This window comes from Gasterosteus aculeatus, chromosome 5 (genome assembly GCF_964276395.1).
Source record: "Gasterosteus aculeatus chromosome 5, fGasAcu3.hap1.1, whole genome shotgun sequence".
NCBI lineage: Eukaryota > Metazoa > Chordata > Actinopteri > Perciformes > Gasterosteidae > Gasterosteus > Gasterosteus aculeatus.
Window position 1 is genome coordinate 17515473 of NC_135692.1, and position 21532 is coordinate 17537004.

Here is a 21532-nt window from a genome sequence, read left to right on the forward strand (position 1 = left end):
TTTAAGAGTGTGGCCTAGACTGCCCGCAGGTGCCTGTCCGTGAAACGGCCAACGGCAGGCAAGTGAAGACCCCTCGCCATCGGCCGTATTGCCCCCCCCCCCCTACATTAAACATAAGAAGTAGAAAGCTGAAGGGAAAGTCCTGAAGGAGTTGAATATTCAATATTTGAACGGTTTTAATAGCTGAAAATTTGAAGGAGGAGAAGCAGATCGAAATACGTATGAAAGAAATAGAAAGAATAAAAGAATAAAGCTTAGAGGATAATAGTTGGAATGCTTAAACAGCATTAAACTGAATCTGTTTTCATATTTTTCAATAAATACAAGTCTGTAATAATTAGGTTTGAGGTTATCCTGTTTGTGCTTTTGTGTCCGCTGAGAGAAGAGAACGCCTTTCATAAAAGTTCATTAATGTTTTCTGTCTTCAGCACAATATAACATGTTTTAATCATCTACTGTATTTTAAACAGGATGAAAGTGAAGAGAAGATATGAAACATAAATGATGTGTTGTTGTCAAGTCTGACAATAAGCTGTCTGACAATAAGCTGTCTAACAATAAGTTTAAACTGTGAATTGAACTTTGTTTCATCATATTAATTAAAGTGTAGAGAAGACTCCGACAGATGAGGACGATTTCATATTGATCACACTGATCATATTCCTTCTCTGTAACATACCAAACTGCTAGTCGGTTTCAGTAGCGTAACTTTCTTTACATTACATTAAATTACAGGTTATTTAGCGGATGCCTTTATCCAAAGCGACTTACATTACATTTCTAACCCTTGGCATTTTACATTTTTGCCTGGGGAGCAATTATGAGTTAGGTGTCTTGCTCAGGGACACTTCGACATGGGACATGGGGCAGCTGGGACTCGAACCACCAACCTTGCACACCCTCTCTACCCCTGCGGCACGTCGCCCTCTTTTTCCTCAAAAAAAACTCGGCACATTTCCTTACAATAATAATATTAATTAATAATAATTTAGGTGGTTCTGGTAGTCTTGGTGGTTTTGGCGTAGAGTGCTCTGTAGCACCCCACAGAGTGGAGGATTCTGAACGGTTTACTTTTAGGGTGTGGTCTGCAGTAAGAGTTTTGGTTCAAGTAACGCCACGATGATGGTGTTGAACGTAGAGCTGAAGTCCACAAACAGAATCTGTGCAAATGTCCCTGGGGAAGAATGCCCCATCCCTGATGGATTCATAGTTATTTTGTTCAGATATCCAGAAATCTTCACTTCCTGAAGTCAACCGTTTTATGGAGGTTATCTATATCTATGTTATAATAGACATCCAGAAAGAAGAGACACAGTCTTCAGAGCGACCCGCTAAGTTTATTGTTTTCATTACAGCCAACAGTGATTAAAACAAAGTTCGCATTAAAACAGGTGGAACGGCTTTAATTGACAGATTATAAATGTGTGGAATTTAACTTTTTCTTTTTTCTTTTCTATTTCATAAAAAACAATGGTTTGATTTCAGTGTGACACCACACACACCCAAACGCCCACACACAAACACAGTCGCACACGCCCATACACACACACATACCCACACATGTTTACAACCCCATGAAGACAGCATGACTCAACATCAATTAATACAAAAACAATCTGAGATATAAATACACTATTTATAATCTGTATGTTACAAAAAGATCTGTGATTGTGGTGGTGGATGTTGGCGGTTCGGGGGGAGACAACCACAGTGACGTTTAACTATTCAGCCAGTTACAACTTTGGCAAAAATCACAAAACCCACACCGAAAATACAGAAGAGGGAGCGCTTTGAGTACTCGGGCCGGAACTTAAGAAAGCGGAACTAGAATAAAAAGACAACACTGAACAAGAAGACTTAGAGAGACAGTAGCCTATCAGGATGCATGACTTGTTTTTACACTGAAAAGAGAACAAAATAAGAATGAATAAACAACACCGACAGGCTGGGGTGGGGCTAAAGGGAGAAGGGGCAGGAATAGTGAGGGGGCAAAGATACATTTGTGGTCAAAAGTTTACATACACTTGTAAAGAACATAATGTTATGGCTCTCTTGAGTTTCCAGATCTCTGATTTTTCTCAGATTTTATTATGAGTTAACAGAAAAAGTGACAAAATCTGCTGGATCAAAAATATACATACAGCAACATGAATTAGCAATTTTGGTGACTTAGAAAGTTGTGTCAATGAAATGAGCTTCATGGCCTCTTAGCTTCTTGTGAGTGGTTATGATTGACTACAGCTGGTGACTTCTGAGGCCATTTAAATAGGGCTCATCGGATACAAACACCCACAAACGCTACAACGGGAAAGTCAAAGGAGCTCAGCATGGTTCTGAAAAAGCGAAGCATTGCCTTGAACAAGTCAGGAAAGTCACTTGGAGCCATTTCAAAACAGCTGCAGGTCCCAAGAGCAACAGTGCAAACAATTGTTTGTAAGTATAAAGTGCATGGCACTGTTTTGTCACTGCCACAATCAGGAAGAAAACGCATGTTATCACCTGCTGCTGGGAGGGTGAAGAGTCAACCGAGAACCACCAAAAAGCAGATCTGCCAAGAATTCGAAGCTGCTGAAACACAGGTGTCAGTGTCCACAGTCAAGCGTGTTTTGCATATCCATGGACTGATAGGCTACCGTGCAAGAAAGAAGCCCTTGCTCCAAAAGCGGCACCTTAAGGCTCGACTGATATTTGCTGCTGATCACATGGACAAAGATGAGACCTTCTGGAGGAAAGTTCTGTGGTCAGATGAAACAAAAATCGAGAAAAGGTGAGGCCTTTAACCTCAAGAACACCATGCCTACCGTCAAGCACGGTGGTGGTAGTATTATGCTGTGGGGCTGTTTTGCTGCCAATGAACTGGTCCTTTACAGGGAGTAAATGAGATAATGAAGAAGGGAGATTACCAACATAACTTAAAATCATCAGCCCGAAGGTTGGGTCTTGGGCGCAGTTGGGTTATCCAGCAGGACAATGACCCCAAACACACATCAAAAGTGGTAATAGAATGGCTAAATCAGGCTAGAATTAAGGTTTTAGAATGGCCTTCCCAAAGTTCTGACTTAAATCCCATTGAGAACATGTGGACAATGCTGAAGAAACAAGTCCATGTCAGAAAACCATCAAGTTTAACTGAACCGCACCAATTCTGTCAAGATGAGTGGTCAAAGATTCCATGAGAAGCTTGCCAGAAGCTTGTGGATGGCTACCAAAATCGCCTAATTGAAGTGAAAATGGCCAAGGGACATGTCACCAAATATTAGCACTGCTGTGTGTATATTTGACCCAGCAGATTCTGTTTTTCTGTTAACCCATAATAAAGTCATAAAAGAACCAAACTTCATGAATGTTTTTTGTGACAAAGAAGTATCTGTTCCAATCACTCTATCAGAGAAAAGTCGGACTCGTAGAAATAACGGGAAACTCCAGAGAGCCACGACATTGTGTTCTTTACAAGTGTATGTAAACTTTTGACCACAACTATAAGGTTCATTCATAATCCTTTTATTCACCCACTGTGCTCTCTGTGCTGAGTTCACTGTTAAAACCACCAGACCACGGAGCCCCTTCCCGTGTTTTCCCTACTATTATATAGGAGGGTGGGGGTGAACCTCCAACCGGCACCCCTGCTCCCCAACGTCTCTTTTTTTTCTGTTTACAATTAGCGAGTAATCTCTGCGCACGGCCGAGTTCTGTGCTGAGGGGCACAAACAGACACGTGCACGCTGTTGTGAGCGCCCACCATCGGACAGAGAGTGTGCGTCACACTGACAACACCATCATTTTTATTTCCAGGCAGGGAACCCCCCCCCAAATTTGTAAGCCTAGGCGAAACATAGTTCGGTTACTATGCTTGATTCTGATTGGCCATTGACCTACTTCCTTGTTCCCTGACAGAGTTTAAGTAGAAAACACTCTCCTCCTGCTCTGGATGAAGAGGAAGTGTCCTCTTTCTGAGGGATGAGGACGTAGGCAGCCTTCTGCGTCCTTGTCTCTCAGAGATATTCAGTGTACTCATGTTTGGATCCCTTCAGCAGGGGACCAATCAGCAGGTGTGATGTCACTTTATATGTGTGACCTCACAGTTTTTACTGAAACACAGTGTGTAATGTCAAGTCCATGACAATTTCTTTATTCATCTTCTTCTCCGTCCAATCAGAAACAGCAGCTTCTTTTTTATATCTTGGATGGACAGCATCAGAACTCCAGCATGCTACCTGAGACCCAACCTCCTCTGAGATGATTGGTGCTCTTGGCTGATGGGGAGGGACGAGGAACCAAGAGGAGGAAGTTTTACATCGGCGGAATGACGAGGCCAGACATCGCTGCAGAGACGGAGACAGACATAACTGCTACATGAGTATCGTAAAACTTCTTCTGATGAAGTACTTTAAGAAGTAGTAGAAGTAATGTAGTAGACATAGTAGTAGTACTGGTAGTACTCCTCGTCAAAATAGTAGTAATAGTGTTACCAGTAGCAAGATGGATTTTGAAGGAAATAATTTGGCTACAGATGGACTGTCGGCCAGACAGTCCAACAGTCCAGAGGCAAACATAGAGACACACGCAAAGAGGGTCAGACAGAGAGACACAGAGAGGGACAGCGAGTCAGATAGAGATATAGAAAGACAGAACCAGACCGTCCCACAGACGGATGGAAAGAGAGAGACAGAAAGAGAGACATAGAAATAGACCAAGAGATAGAAAGAGACACGGACAGTCAGAGGGACAGAGGCAAAAAGATGATGACGTCAATACAGTAGCATTCTTTTTAGCGCCCCCTGTAGACAGATGAGGAAGTGTTTGAGCACCAAGGTTAGTTTATTAGTTAGTTTATTACTGATTTTAAAGTTGTTTATTCTGAAGATAAAAATGTAGGAATATCCTCACATGGAGCCTTTTGGAATGTTCCATTTTCCTGTGTTTAGTTTACTGCAGCTTCAAAACTATTAATAACACTCAAAGTGTATTTATTCATCTGAAGTGATGATGTGACGACTGTGAGTGGATCAACTGACACACACACACACACATACGCAAACAGACACACTGGCCTTTCTGCCTCAACAAACCAGCAACAAACCAGTAACAAACCAGCAATTAATATTTAACTCCCAACAAACCTCTCTGTCAGAAACACTGACATCACACTGACTGCTAAGTGTGTGTGTGAGTGTGCGTTTAGAAGATGTATTGGTGGATTGTAATGAATAAAACATGGATTGGTCTGTCACTCTCCATGCAATACTAACAATACTCTAGGTGTGTGCGTGTGTGTGTTTGTGATGCTATTTCAAAGAAGGCAAATTATACCTACCATTATACGTCAGTAGTAGCAATTGCAGTTATCAACTTTAAATAATCCACTCTATTAAAAAATATCAAGTGATCAAGTTTCTTCTAATTTCACCTCAAAAAAACCCTGCAAAACTAAATCCTAATAATATTCTGTATATTTATTTATTAATCGAATTACCAAACCAAAGTATATTATACATGGAACGAATGTAGTAATGTAGGGTTAATAATACAGTAGTCTACACTTCTGTACTTGCACTGCATATACGCTTATGATTGACAGATTATAAATATGTATCATTTTCTTTTCGCTTTCATTTAAAACAATGGTTTGATTTCAGTGTGACACCACACAAGCCCACGCACAAACACAGACGCACACACGCATACACACACACATAGCCACACATTTACGGTTTACAACCGTCTGTATCTGCACGGCATATAGTCTACACTTCTGTGTGCACACGGCCTCTAGTCTACATTTCTATGTATACACTAAGAAGAGGAGGTCAAGAAGTACAATTAGTAGGAGATGGTGAATAACTATGAAGAAGGAGGAGGTGCAGTGTCACCTTGCAGCCCATTGGAGTTGTTTCCGGAGCAGTTGGTTGGAGGAGGCGAAGACGTCGGTCGGACGACGGGAGCGAAAGCGCTTTTTTGTTTGACGGTAGCCGAGAAGGAGAAAACTCCATGAGCAGAGTTACAATTGGACACCGCCATGGTGGGACTGGACGGGACAACTGGGGGAAGACAGAGACCAGGAAACAAGCAGGTACTGTGTGATCACTTGATGAATTGAATTTTAGAATTAGTAGTAGTAGTTACAGTATCAGTAGTAGTTCTATCAGTAGTAGCAATAGCAGAAGTAGTAGCACCTCCTGTCAGGCCTTCTCAACACAACGCTTCCCAAAATAACTCTCATCAGGGAGACCCATGTTTTCTCCCTGCTCCCCCTGGCCTAAGCAGCTCAATGAGAAAGAAAGCTTCTTCGACGCCCCTTGGTCGGGATTACGTGTTAGAGGAAGATCAACTGTTGGGTCCCCAAGAATCATAACAGTAAAATGTGAGCCGTTAGGCTATGTGACAGAACCCCCATTCGCTGCAGAAGAGTGCTTCAGAAGAGAAAGCAAAACAGTTGGATCAGATCAAACCTTGCAAAGATACGAGGGCACGCTAGCAGTCAATTTAATCTAATATAGCAGAATCTACAGCGAGAACTGGCAGTCCAGTCACTAAAAGCAGCAAGAGCTAAAGCCAACTAGCAAAAAATTAAATAAAAACGTAAAAACCGCAGAATCCACAACGAATTTAGTAGACTAACTTGGTTTAAAGAAAAGATACTTAGTCCGATTTCAGGTCGGCTGGATATCTGAAGGCCCAGTAGTAGAGACGCAGACTTCCCCCGAATTCCAGATGGTGGACTATTTTGTGTTGGTCCATAACATACAATTCCAATGAAATTAATTTGAACCTGTGGATATTTGGAACTTGTATCTATTCAGAGCACATGAATTCAGTCTCCAAGTTGCTTGACTGTGATTATGTTTAAAACTATCGTGTTTCACTGTGGTAGCAGAAATTTGCTTTGCTTTGAGTCTTTCCTTCTTTCTTTTGTTTTATCATTTACTAACTAGCCTCTTAGCTAGACACCTCTGCCAGTTCGTAGCCCCATGTTGCCTGACATGTGGTCTTTACCTCACAGGCACACACATTAACCCACACACACACACTCCTCCCCTTCTACATGCATGTATGAATGTTTGTATTTGTTGTTTGTATTTGGATATTAGGACATTGTGTAATAATTTGGTTGTAAATCCGATTTTAGGGTGGTGCCCCGTTATTTATTTGCCTGTTCGGATTTATTGCGATTAAAAGTTTATTTTTCTTCTAAAGACTCAATCTTATACACAACGAATAATCGCTTTAGAAAGCATGTATTTGAAACACTGTTGTTTAATTGTATTTGAAACACAAACTCCTCTCTGTGTGATCTTCATGGAGGTGGAACATGTTCAACTAGCGACTCTTCCTGTTGTTCTCGTGCACTTTGCTCTCAACTCTCTATCATTAGCCGGCTGTCTTTGACTGTCTTTTAGCAGGATGTTTCCTTTTAGGGACACAGTGGTGGTCCTCTGCAGACTGTGTGCCACGCAGCGTAGGTGTTGAGATGGAAGTAATCTAGCAGCTAGCTTAGCCTAGCAGTGCTCATCCCCTTCTGTTTGACAGGTTGAGGAATTCCTCTGCACAGTTCTCAAATTTTATTGAATTGTATTTTACTAAATATATATAGTGTGTTTGCTAATTAACAGTGTGGTGTCTTTCATTTCCACTTTTATATATTATGGTTTATAGGTAGTTATACTAGTAGTAGCAGTAATAGTGGTAGTCTGACAGTAGAAGTAATAGCAGTAGCAGTTGTAGTTGTAGTAGCAGTAGCAATATTTGGAGTGGTTGCAGTACCAGTTGTAGTCGGACATTGGTATTGTTAGCAATAGTAGTAGCAGCAGTAGTAGTAGAATGCTCATAGTAGTAAGAGCAGTAGTAAGAGCAGTTCTTGTATTACTAGTACTATTTACCTTGATACTTACTGCCGTAGGGAGAGTTGGCGGACGACCCGTTGAGGAAGCCAGGAGACGTTGCCACTCCTAAGTTTGGCATGCCGGTGTTGCCGTAGCCGCTCATGCTGTTGCTGACAGTGTTGCCATAGTTACTCTGTTGAGGGGTGGAGCTTGGGATGTATCCCCTAGGCGACACACTGCTGGTGTTCCGACTGTAACCAACTGGAAGAGACAGCTTGTGTTTGATGATAATACAGTATTACTGCACCGCTAGTACATTACATCACATTACAGGTCATTTGGCTGACGCTTTTATCCAAAGCGACTTACATTACATTATTAATGGATTTTTTACATTTTTGCCCAGGGAGCAATTAGGGGTTAGGTGTCTTGCTCAGGGACACTTCGACTTGAAGACATGTGGCAGCCGGGACTCAAACCACCAACATTGCGGTTCCCGGCGCACCCGCTCTACCCCCTGCGCCACGACGACCCCCCCCTAGTATTGGTAGTAATAGTAGTACCGGTGGTACTGTAATACTGCTAGAATGGGTAGTACTCGGCCTGGATCTCATACCTTGTGTACTGTCAGAGACATTGACGGCCAGCTGTCCGCTGAAAGAGTTCACTCCCATCATGCCATGGGAGGCACTGTTGCCAAGCGATGGGATCTGGTTGTGGTTCCTGGGAACATTGTAGAGAGCTTCGGCGATGTCTGCCGCTCGCTTCAGGATGATCTCCTGTGGAGCAAGAAGTACTTCAGGTATCCAACCACTATTCAGTAAAATAGTTTGTCGTATAGTAAACTTTGCTGTTTGACTGGAGAGGCTTGAAGTTTCGCACACTGTGCTGTACAGTGTAGAGTAGTTACTGTAGGTACAATAGTTATTGTATTTACTTACGTTAGTTAAGTTACTTGCAAGGAATCATTTAAACAGAAATAGCTTCTTGTTTACGACTTCCACAATAAAAGCAGTATATTTGCACACACAAACACACTATATATATATATATATATATATATATATATATATATATATATATATATAGTGTGTATATAGTGTGTCCAAAATGAATATATATATATATATATATTTATATATATTCATTTTAGGGCTGAACTCAACTCTGAACTTTGTCTGTCAAATCAGCTTTTGCGGTTCCATCGTATAATGAAGAGGTGAGGTGGAGAGGAAGACAGGTGGAAAGATGGAAAGGTAGGCGTATCAAACCCACCTGGTTGCTGTGAGGCATCCCATAAAGAGCTTCAACCAGGTCGGCTGCTCTCTTCAGCAGCACCTCCTGCAGGCAGAGAGATGAGGAGAGAGGAGACAGGAAGAGAGAGGAGGATACGGGGGGAGACAGGGATTGAGAGAAGGGAGAGAGGAGGAGAGAGCCAAAGACCTTAACGACTTTCACTTATTTATCACCAATAAATATGTTCATGATGCATCTGATCATTTCTCTCCTTTAGTTTAAAAAGTGCAAAGCAACAAAAACACACATGTCTGTTTGTGTGTGTATTAAATATAGGCCAGTTACACTTTAGTGTGTGCGCACACACATACACAAGTGTGCACTCTCACAGACTAAACCGTGTGTGTGTGTGTGTGTGTGTCTGTGTTAGTTTGTATGTGTGTCTGTGTGTTTGTAATCAGGTAACTGAACAATGCTGCATGTCTTTATCTTAATTAAACACACTCAGTTAATCTGCTGCTTTTCATTACAAACCTTTATGAATTAAAATTAAACCCCTATTGCTCCATCAGCCCCCCTCATTGCTCCACCCACTCCCTCATTGCTCCATCGGCCACCTCATTACTCCATCAGCACCCTCTTTGCTCCACCCGCCCCTCCTTGTTCCACCAGCCCCCTCATTACTCCATCAGCCCCCTCATAGCTCCACCCGCACATCCATCCTACCCTTCATCCACCCTTGCGTCCAAGACCTCTTTTGTTGTTATTCAATGTTTCTCTTTCTTCTTTTATCAAAATCAATTGTCTTTTTTGCGAGTTCATCGCAATTAGACACACACACACACACACACACACACACACACACAAAGATACACACGCTCACGCAACTCCACAATCTTCTTGTTTATGCAGAGCGATGTCCAAGTTTGTCTCAGCGTGAGAGATTTATTCAAACACACACACGCACAAAGTGTGTGTGTACAGTGTGTTTACAGTGACAGATGAATTATTAATATGACGAGTGTTTCATTGTCACGCAGTAAAAGCATCAGTCTCTCTCTGACACACACACGCATTAACATGGTTACCACGGCAATAGAGCTGGAGGTTGGGATGCCATCGCTGAGGAGCAAACCAATTATTCTGTTAAGCCATGACAAACACACACTAACACAACATACACACACAGATTCCTTTTCTAACCTCAGTGGAGTGAAAATAACCTTTATAAACACAAAAGCATGAAAAATAATTAGAGAAAGAAATAATTGTTATTGCAGTTATTATGACAGCAATAATACTCACAACATGCTCCACCTCCAAGATCTCCATGATCACCAACAATTCTCAACAGTGTATCTAAAATACACACTTTTCTAAAGTGATTTAGAAAAGACTTAGTCTTCAGAAGCAGAATATATATTTTAATCTATTGACAGCCCTAATGTATATATTTCGAAAACCATTACCTAAATGTATTATATTGATTGTTTTAATTAAAGTAATTCATAGTATTTTGCCAATTGTTAATGTGTATTACTTAGACAACGCAGGTATTGTAGGTTTGTTCGCATTATTGTTTAAAATTGTCTAATACGTATTGTTTTCTGTATTATTAGTAAGAAATATCTCATGTCTTATATCTTATGACTCATGTCCTGGATGTTCCTCTTTGTCCTTTCATTGTCATAATTATCGTAGGAGAATCCTTTATGTGCTGACCAATACATATTTGATTGTGTTGACAGTTTTAAATTATGAGGACTTCACCTGAGCCGTGAAACTCTTCGACAAATCAAATGTTCTGAGCACGGAATACTTGACTTTACTTTAACAGTTATGTTTGAACATGTTTATTATTCATATCTCTTTATCATACTACTAGGAAGAGAAAGTGAAGCTTTTAGACATAATGACTGAAACAGCAAGAACAGAAGTAAGTTATTTCTCTATGAATCTGATAACAGATAATTGTGTGTTTGTGTGTGTGTGTGTGTGTGTGCGCGCGCGCGTGTGCCAATCCCCTTTCTTGCCACATGGCTGCACTCGTTGATTACCTGATTTGACTGTTTCAACCTCCCTGTTTGCCAATGGGCTTTACACACACACACACACACACACACACACACACACACACACACACACACACACAGACACATGCAAACACACACACACACACACACACACACACACACACACACAGAATGCAAACAAACACCTTTGTTTTTCCTTATTTCTTTATACTATAACTCATTCCCTGATGATTCTCATTTACTCCAAATTGAGGAGCGGCCATTGAGGTCACTTCCTGTTACTGATGGACCTTCTGCTCGTCAGAGTGGATCAATAACAGGTCAGATGCGTCATGAGCTCATATCTAGTCCCTTATATCTCTGGATTTAAGAAACCAGGATCTCATGTGGACCCTGATCATCAACTAGACCTTCATACATGCGAGTCCTTCCGTGATCAACAGACCTTGTTCATCAGAATACTTCCTGTTATCAGAGGTTCAGGTCGCAAAATGTGGTTACTAGAATAAATACACTAAGATCAAGCATACAGATGAATTGTTAAAGACATGGTGGATGTGAATTTTATTGCAGAGGTAACAGCACGTCAGCCCTCATCACAACAGATATCTCCAGGGACAAGTAGTAACATCATGAGACATATGTCTTAATACCTCAACCCCAACACAGCTTTTTGGTGAAAAAGAAGCAGCTCAATGGGGTGTGAACTGGACTAACTAACTAACAAACACATTAACTATTGTAATGGGAAAAGTATATGTGACCCTTTTAAATGCTTCATTTGTATAACCAGTTTATTAGTTGCAAGTGCTTAGGTCACAAAGGCCCTGACATAAGAACTGATGTCTCCCACTTGGATTAGATGTTTCCAGCGTCATAGCTGTAGAGATTGAACAAAGTGTTTGTTATGTCTATGACCACCTTTGTTTTAGCATGTTGGGAGAGCAAGGACACGGTCAAAGAGCTGACGTGTTTTACATGGATAAGATGTTCCCAGTACCCTGGCTGTAGATACTCAACAAGATGGTTAACGGTTTCTGTTGACGCCACCGATATCTAAACTTAGGTATAAGAACTGCCTCAATGTGTTGGGGGCAAAAAGGAGGTTCTTGACAGTCTACTGACCACGTAGCTGTTGTGACCCTTTTTCCCTTGCAAGGAAATAAACGGAGAAAAGACATACTTGACTCAGAGCCTTTGTTTCTTACTTAACGATTGTCTGTGCAAAATCTTCCACCACACTATCTACCTAACCAATAATATATTACCTAACTTACCAAATATTTAACTAACTATAGATGTACCTACCTAACACGTTAGCTCACTAACTAAATAATGTATTACCTACCTATCTAACTAATATTACCTCACTTACTATTCAACTACCTAATCAACTACCTCTCAACTTTCATATCTACCTAACACACTAGCTAATATAAAATAACTAACTAACTATCTACATCATTAACTGCCACCATACTTATCTACAGAACTAACTACCCAATTAAAATACATAATTGACTAATTAACTAACTCAATAACTACCTACCAACTTACATACCCACCTAACAAAACTATTACCAACTAATAAATCACTAACAAACTAACTACCTAAATAACTAAACTGCTTTTCAGAGCAAGCAGCAAACAGGACGTCAACATTCATTGAGAAAAGAAACTAACAAACAGACTATTATCAAATCTTACAAATTTTCACATGATAAATTAGAAATACAAATACGACTACAAGATACTGTGTGTGTCTGTTAAGATACACAATGTGTGTGTTAAAGACTTCCACAAACACACACACACACACACACACACACACACAGTAGAAACAGAAGCTGATTTTATCAGGACTCTGAGCAGCCAACCAGAACGCAGACTGATGAAAAACACCAACAATAATCAGTTATTCTGTCTGTGTTTGTACGAAACAAGTGTTTTCTGTGTGTGTTTGCGTGTGTGTGCGTGTGTTTGTGTGTGGTACCTTAGGCAGCCTCTCTGGGTCTCCGGGGTGACGAGGAATGACTTTCTGTAACCTCTGGAAGCCATAATCGATGGTGGGCTCATTGAGAGCTGAGGAAGAGCAGGGAAACAAAACAAGTATTTGAATAAAAATCTCTTATAGTGTAAGAGCGTGAGAGTTGTAAAGCTCTGCACTAGATGTTATGGTCATTAAGAGTGTGGTAAAGATCCTGAGCGAAGCAACATCCCCTGAGCCTGTTGTTAATTGATGGAGCAGTTTGAGTCCCTCCGCTTCACACTAGTGAGACTGGTGAGTGTTTTCTCCTTGTTCCTCCTCCAACATCCTTTACAGCTTAAAGTGGAACAGAGATGATAAATCTGAGCGCCAGTGAGGCAGCAGAGCCCAGTGAGTGTGTGTGTGTGAGTGTGTAAAGTGAATTAATCATAATCCTGTCTTGGTTCAGCTGCGTTTAACAAGCTTCAGACTGACTCCTCTATCAAGCAAACAGTGTGTGTGTGTGTGTGTGTGTGTGTGCGTGTGTGCGTGTGTTTAGTCCTTGGAGGCCTACAGGGCGTAACAAGCAGCAGTTAAACGAGTGTTTTAACTCTCCAGATGTCTGTGTTACCGCTCGCCCTGTGTGTTTGTGTGTGTCTGTGCGTGTGTGACCTTCTGGTGTTGACTTTTAGACATTTTATAATCACCTGTGTGTCCTCTTAAGATTATTCATGGGTCAAACCAGAACCCCTCTTCACTGTGTTGTTTCTGGTGTCTTAAAAGGCTCAATTGAAATATGCATGTATATATGTATCAACTATGTAAATGAATCATGAATGGGTTACTTGTATTTATAAATCATTAATGTTTTCCAATTCGTAATGAATTCTTAGTATGTTACCTGTTTAAATAAATCATTAATCATGTCTTTCCAGTGTAATGGCTTTTTTTGTGTATTACCTGTGTAAACAAATCGTCCAGGTGCTCCTTTACAGAATTGCTTGGACTTGTAGGACAGTGTTACCTCGACAACACCGGGGATGTGACGAGGAGGAGTCTGTACCCGGATAGCGTGTGGAGTGATCAGCTAGAGGAATGACACAAAGAGAGACTGAGAGACAGAGGGCCTCATGTACTCAGCGTCCACATTCCATTCTAGCAGGTGTTAAACTCCTCACTACCTTACAATTATTCGATCAGGATCATTTCAAACAGTCACAGCATCAGCAGTGGGAATATCTCAGTCTGCACTCAGCCGTATCACAGCACAAGTACACAACACTTTGCTGCAGCGCACTAGTTAATACACACATTTCCCACCACTGCTGCCGAAATAACGCACCAACTTCGTTGTCACTGAATGTTTTTGCTGTTTTGACTTTGGCTGATCCATGATAGAAAGAGAGAGGAAGGTCCATTCAATTGCGCTAATTACCCGATGCACTGCAGGTTTCGTAAATACGAGGTAAAGTGAAGTATCACAGCTCGTGCTTTCTGCGGGTTGCCCGTGGCGCTGATAACGCTACGTTTGCAAATGTATGTATGAGGGCCAGAGAGCGAGAGACAAAGAGGGTGAAACACAGAGAGACACAGAGAGTGACCCAAAAGAGTCACAAAGAGTGAATCCCAAATAGTGAAACAGACCTCACTCCACACCAGCATGGTGCCAAAGACAACTTGTAGGCCATCAAAGAAGTTGTCTCCAATCAGGATGACGGTCGCTCCACCTGTCGTCCATCCTTCACTGGGACTAATGGCTTTGATACAGGGAGTGGCTGCTGGATGGGGGACCGACAGACAGACAGACAGACAGAGATAGACAGACAGACAGAGAGATGGATAGGGACACAGAGGGAGAGAAAAAAAGAAACGTTAGCATCTATAAAGCTCCACGTTTGGAAACATTTTATTGTTGAACTATACGTTTAGACAGAGACAGCTTGTGACCGGCGTGAGGGTCCTGACGCAAAGCCTGGGAAGAACTTTACACACACACACAAACACACACAGTCACAATGTGATTTAATTGGGACTTGACTATTATCTGCTTTAGCTTAGTCTATTCAAACACACACACACACACACACACACACACACACTCAGCTGGTAATCACTACTTTCCGTCCTTTCAAGTGCGGGAGCAGATTAATTATAAAGTGAAATGAAAGCAGAGTGTGTGTGTGTGTGTGTGTGTGTGTGTGTGTGTGTGTGTGTGTGTGTGTGTGTGTGTGAGAGAGAGAGCGAGACTGAGAACTAAATCTCATCACAGACTTTCGATGACATTACAGCACCTGACCTCTGTTCTACTTCACACTTCTTCTGTTTTATCACACTGACATTAGAGCAGAGGCTTCGAGTCATGGCAGGTGAGTCCATAGTCAAAACAGTTGATACAGAGTCAAGATAGGGTCCACAGTCAAGACAAGTGAGTGTAGAGACAAAACAAGTGTCCGGGTTAAGACAGGTGAGCCCATAGTCAAGATACAGGTGCAGTCAAAACCAGTTGAAGCTCAACGCTCTGAAGACGGTGGAGATGATTGTGGATTTCAGGAAGAATGTACCCCATCGGCCTCCATCACTCCATTTGACTCCCCCGTCACCACTATGGACTCCTTCTGTTTCCTGGGCTCCATCATCACCCAGGACCTCAAGTGGGAGCTGAACATCAGCTCCATCACCAAGAGGGCTCAGCAGAGGTTGTTCTTCCTGAGGCAGTTGAAGAAATTCAACATGCCAAAAAAGGGCAGGCTGCAGCGTGTCCTCCGCTCTGCAGAGAGGGTGATCAGCTGCAATCTGCCGTCCCTGCAGGACTTGTTCGCTTCCAGGTCTCTGAAGCAGCTAAAAAGATGGTAACCGACCCCTCTCACCCCGGACAACAACTGTTCATGCCCCTTCTATGTGGCAGGAGGCTGAGGTCCATCAGGACTAAGATCTCCCGCCACACAAACAGTTTCTTCTCGTTGGCAGTCGGTCTCATCAACATAGCTGGTCCCCCACTGACTGACTCTGTTTAAAACAAATTTGGACACTTTCAAATACATTGTGTATAGTATTTCTATCTGCTTTCATGTATGCACCACCCATCACAAGAATTTCCTTGTATGTCCAACATACGAGACAAATAAATGTTTCTGATGCTGAAGACAGGTAAGTCAGATTTAAGAAAGGTGAGTCCACAGTCACGCCAAATGAGTCACTCAAAATAGGTGAGTCAGAGTCAAGACAGGTGAGTATTCTTCCATTGACGTAGTTTTAACTCAACAGTGAATTCATGATGCGGCATCACATAGCGTGTCTCACAAACAAAAAACATGTAAATGTTTCCAAATGATTGTGTCAGTGTATGGGCTGTTAACACAACCAGATTAATGTCAAACCATTTATATGATTATATTGACAAAAGAAGTCTTCAAATTATTTGAGTTGGTTAAAGGAGAAGAAGAAAAAATGAGAAGAAGAAGAGTAAGAAGGAGAACACAAAATATGAAAGAGAGTTCCCACCCAAGAGACACTACCCTGATTGGGAGGGTTGGTATCCATGGTTACTGTCTTTAATTAGTGGAGCAATTAAAGAGGCTGAATGGCCTGCAAAAAGACACACACACACACACACACACACACACACACACACACACACACACACACACACACACACACACTCCGTCCTCTCTGGGGACAGTGAGGTGTCTGCTCTTCCTACCCACAATCCATTGGGATGACTTCTCTTCAGAGGGAATTACGCTCCCCTTCCTCCTTGTTACTTTGTTTCTGTTCAGCTTCTCTAGATGTTTTGATAAATTAAATATCTAGGATCAATTAACGCATCCTATACATATGAATATAGATTGTGGACATATGGTCAATCACAAAGTTATACTGCTGCAGAAAACAACCCTAGCTTACTACAGCTTTTGATCACTTTTATATGTTTAATGACCATAACATATAATTATAATATAAAAATAAAGCTGGTAGCAGCGATGAACAGACCTTCGCCTCCCCTTGCATGTAGAGTGGGGGGACAGCTGGATACGCAGTCGGAAAATAAAAAGAATTGAAAAATATATATTTGAAAAAAAAACTTTAGTCCAGGATGGGATGCCAGTCTTGTCACTCAATAACGACAGATCTTACGACTCTGCCAAGGTCCTTGCTGTACTGTGATGTTTTCAAAAATTCCTCAAATTATTTATGATCAACTCTATACATTTAAGAGAAGCCTGTTTCGGCGACTTTGTGAGCGGAAGCTGAACACAGAGAACTGAGGAAGAATTCTCAACCGGCTTTTGGAATTAACATGTGAAATACTTTCTGATTTAGTAGAGGTCTCAGAGATATATATTCTGGATATGTCTCTCTATGGTGAGGACACTAGCATTTAAACCCGGTGTCCTTTTCTCCCTCAGAAAATTTCGTGAGAATCAGACTCAGCACCTGGGAGGAGTTAGAAAAAACTCTTTACCAAATTCCAAACGGCGGAAAATCTAGTTAGGCGCATTTGTACACTGTGATTGATTGATTTTTTGAAGATATTCACCATAGACGTTGTCTATATACTTGACTGGACACAATGACCATTGAAGAAGAGCACTGGTCCAATTGTTTCACTGACCGGGCCTTTAGCTATATATTAGCATGTTAGCTGGTGTATCACCTTCCACTTTAAGGAAACTTCATTTAGTGCAAACAGAGCACGTGAGACGAATACAACTCTGAACTCTGTTACATCCAATCAGGTTTCTCTGGTCTCAGATAAATTATGAACTCTGGAGTTCGTCAGAATTCTCCACTCAGTCCGCTTTACACACTAAAAAAGGTTGGGTTAAAAATAACCCAATTTGGGTTGTTTTATAACTCAACCGCTGGGTCACTATTGCACCAACCTAGCAGTAGTTAATTTGACCCAGCACTATGGGTCGGCCATTTGAGCAACAGATGAGTTAAATATTCTACCCATATGCTGGGTCAAATTAACTACAATTCTGGGTTCATTCAACTACACACTATTTGTTGTCTATAAAACTGTTCAACTACAAACCTGTAACAAAATACATGCTAGATTTGTTCATGCAAAGGACATATCATAATTAACACTTGACAATATTGGAATTCTAAAATTAATATATCATAAAATATCCACAATATAAAATAAATTGTAAGTTTTAATCACTATCAACAAAATAGGGCTGCAACTAATGATTATTTCCATTATCGATTAATCTGCCAATTATGTAAATTATTATTCAATTAGTTGTTGTGTATAAAATGTCAAATGTTAAAAAACCACAAGATGACATCCTCAAATCTCTTGTTGTGTCCACAAAGAGACACTCAGTTTATTATCATAACAAAACAAGTCTAACAACTAACAGGTTTAACAGTTTTACTAACCAGCTGCCCTTGAGGCTCTACTTGCAAGCAAGTAATCGACTTTGGAGGAACTTGACTAACTTGGACCCCCCTCCTGGCATTTTATAAACAACAGCCTGCAGGAATTCCCACACACGTTCACATTGCTTCGGGTATTTGTGTGGGGTTACCTATGCGCTTTTGCAGGGGTTTTTGCAGACTTCTGTGGTTCAAAACAACCCAGCTGCTGGGTCAACCGATGTATGTTGGGTCGATGAATTTTGACTCAGCGCATGAGTTGCACAAAAATAACCCAACCCCCCTATAAATAACCCATAATGGGTAGAACATTTCATAACTCAGCGTTTGGGTAGATGAAATAACCCAGCAGTTTTTAGTGTGTACTTATGGAGTAAAGTCAATGGGTTTCCCACAATACAGTCCAGGTTACAGTCCATAATTGAACCTGGAATACAGTCCAGGTTCATCAATGATCATCAATGATTTCACATGGTGCCAACAGGCAACACATTAAGTTACCTGGAAATAACGTTGCATTTGGTTAGAGCAACACTTTCAAATATACTGTAACTGCTTCATGGAAAAACCTCTTGGTTATGGCTTCAGACATGAAGGTAAAGTGAGTATATTATTGCTATCATGGCGCATTGAGTAGAGCGGGTGTGCCGGGAACCGCAAGGTTACGGTTCGGACCCTGGCTGCTCCGTGTCCCACGTCCCATGTCGAAGTGTCCCTGAGCAAGACACACAACCCCTAACTGGGGCCCTCACGGCAGCACACTGCTCCCACTGTGTGGGATGAGTCAAAATGCAATGAAAGAAACTAAATGGCATGTAATGTAATATTACATAGACATGTCACCTGTATAAGTTCACAGTATTTATTTGACCTCACTGTGTATTCTTCACATCGTCTCCGAGACAAGATTGTTTAAAGGACTCTCGCTGACTTTCTTTTAGGTTTAGGGTAATAACACAGAATTCTAAAAAAGCCATGTTGTTCCGTCGTGTTCTGGTTCTCTCCCACGTGAACAAAGCTCCGTACCTTCAGACGGGTCCAGTCTCCGGGCTCGGCGGCCATGTTTGGAGTTGTTGTGTACGAACATGTTATCGGAGACGGCAAGGACGTGACCATCAACGTTTACTGTCGTAGAAACGACCACCTGCACACACAGAGAAAATTCAAGAAATTTGTATTAGTTAATGACGAATCATAGTGTTTCAAATAACGAAAATACATTTTGAAACATTTCAAATAATTTGAATGAACTTAAGCATGTTTCAATCCGTCACGGAGCTTTAGCCCCGTCTCTCTGTGAAATCACATCCATCTTTCTGCTTGGTAAGGTTGTTGCCGTTGATCCATGGCAACAGAGCAGAAGGTCGCACAGAGAGCGAGTAGAGGTGTCCTCTCCGTTGCCACGGTGACTAACCAGCACATCCTTCACGCTGCTGTCAGCACACAACGACAGACAGGTCTGGAGGCTTCCCCCGACGTCACCTGTCCCACCAATCTGATTGGTCCCTCTAGCACCCACATCCTCCCCGCGCTTTGTACCCTCCTCTTATCTTCTGCTGGTTTAACTAGGAGGTGTGTGTGACTATAGATATATATATATATATCTTTGTTTCTTTTCTAAGTTTGTTGTAACTTTAAAGAAGAAGAATATAAAAAGGGAGACACAAACAGACACAGACACAGACATACACACACACACACACACACACACACACACACACACACACACACACACAGCTTCCCATCTACCTCCCATATTATTTCTGTAAAGCAATAAGCCTCTGGCTGCTCTGCTGCATTGCATTATGGGTACAGGAGGTCCTCTAAAGCCACGTCCTGCCCTTTTGGGAGATGAACTCATCCGTGTGTGTGTGTGTGTTACCTGGAACCTCCTCATATCTCGTGGGTTCCCAGCGTTCTTCAGACAGTTCTGGTTACACTTTAAGAAGAACTTCAGGAAGAACCTGAACACAAACAGAAGATAATCAGGAGTCATTAGCAGATTCAAAGTACACAAAAATGATAGCTGGCGGTAAACACACAGACACACACACACAAATACACTGAGACAGGCAGAGAGACACATACACAGAAGGACAAAAGAGACAAGGCTCTCTCCAGCGATGCTTTCCATGGTGTCTCTGCAGTATTGATTACCCAGCATGCCTTGCTGCTGGTCTCTAATGAGCAGAGGGACAAAGTGCTGATGCCAAAACACACAACAGCTGCTATTCATACAAATCGAGATTCTACGATTCTTGCTGAGACTCTCATGAAGTAATTATTATTCAACTCTAAAAGAAACATTTGTGACAGAACTTTTTAAACATTTCAAAAATGACTCTTTTTAGTCTCACAACCAAAGTTCATTCATGTTTTTCGACTTGTTTTTAGAAAAATCTATGACCTCTGAATTTTATTGTTAACCACTGAAAATCTGCAGCCTATCTTCAGGCAAAAAGTTATCGACACTTTCCTATTGTCGTCTCCTCCTTCTCCCCTCTTCTCTCCTCCTTTATTTTCTTCTTTCGTCTTAGTTTTTTCCACCTTGTCTCCTTTCAGCACCTTATTTGTTTCCTGCCTTCCCTTGATTATTCCTCGCTTCTTCTTTCCGACGTCTTCTCCTTTGTTTCCTCCCTCTTTTGGTTTTATCCCTTGTTTCCTGCTTCCTCTCCTCTGTATTTATTTTCTCCTCCTCCAAACGATCAACCTCATAAATCTACACGTCGGACAGATTAAGTGTTCAATTTGTTATGTGATAAGAACGAGGACCGGCTAAACTTACACACACACACACACACTGGATTTCTCCTTCCTACCTACCTATTATTCCTGCACATATTTACGAGGAGGAAATATATTTCTATATATTACACATTCATAACAAGGAAGAATGGAAGTAAAAAGTCACAAAGACACAAACTAAACACACACATACCACACTCTCTAACACACACACGCACAGACACACACACACACACACACACACACACACACACACACACACACACACACACACACACACACACGCACATAGACACACAGACAAACACACTGAGAGGTTAGAGATCTTTAAGCTGAATCCTGCA

The 21532-nt window shown here is 41.5% G+C and overlaps 1 protein-coding gene across 4 annotated transcripts in view; it reads right to left on the reverse strand.

Moving 5' to 3' along the window:
* Nucleotides 1-1317: 1317 nt before the first annotated feature.
* ebf3a (EBF transcription factor 3a) overlaps nucleotides 1318-21532 on the reverse strand; it is a 37716-nt gene continuing 17501 nt past the window's right edge. Inside the window, exons 7-16 of one of the 4 annotated variants that reach the window (XM_040177254.2) lie at nucleotides 20326-20407; nucleotides 19470-19587; nucleotides 14700-14830; nucleotides 14016-14142; nucleotides 13083-13171; nucleotides 9096-9161; nucleotides 8437-8599; nucleotides 7878-8081; nucleotides 5871-6038; nucleotides 1318-4322 (exon numbers count right to left, since the gene is read on the reverse strand). In XM_040177254.2, coding sequence (XP_040033188.2) covers nucleotides 4291-4322; nucleotides 5871-6038; nucleotides 7878-8081; nucleotides 8437-8599; nucleotides 9096-9161; nucleotides 13083-13171; nucleotides 14016-14142; nucleotides 14700-14830; nucleotides 19470-19587; nucleotides 20326-20407 — 1180 coding nt within the window. In that variant the 3' untranslated portion in view covers nucleotides 1318-4290. Of the gene's footprint in view, nucleotides 4323-5870; nucleotides 6039-7877; nucleotides 8082-8436; nucleotides 8600-9095; nucleotides 9162-13082; nucleotides 13172-14015; nucleotides 14143-14699; nucleotides 14834-19469; nucleotides 19588-20325; nucleotides 20408-21532 lie in introns of all 4 variants that reach the window. The other 3 variants (XM_040177253.2, XM_040177256.2, XM_040177257.2) reach the window with 3 other exon arrangements.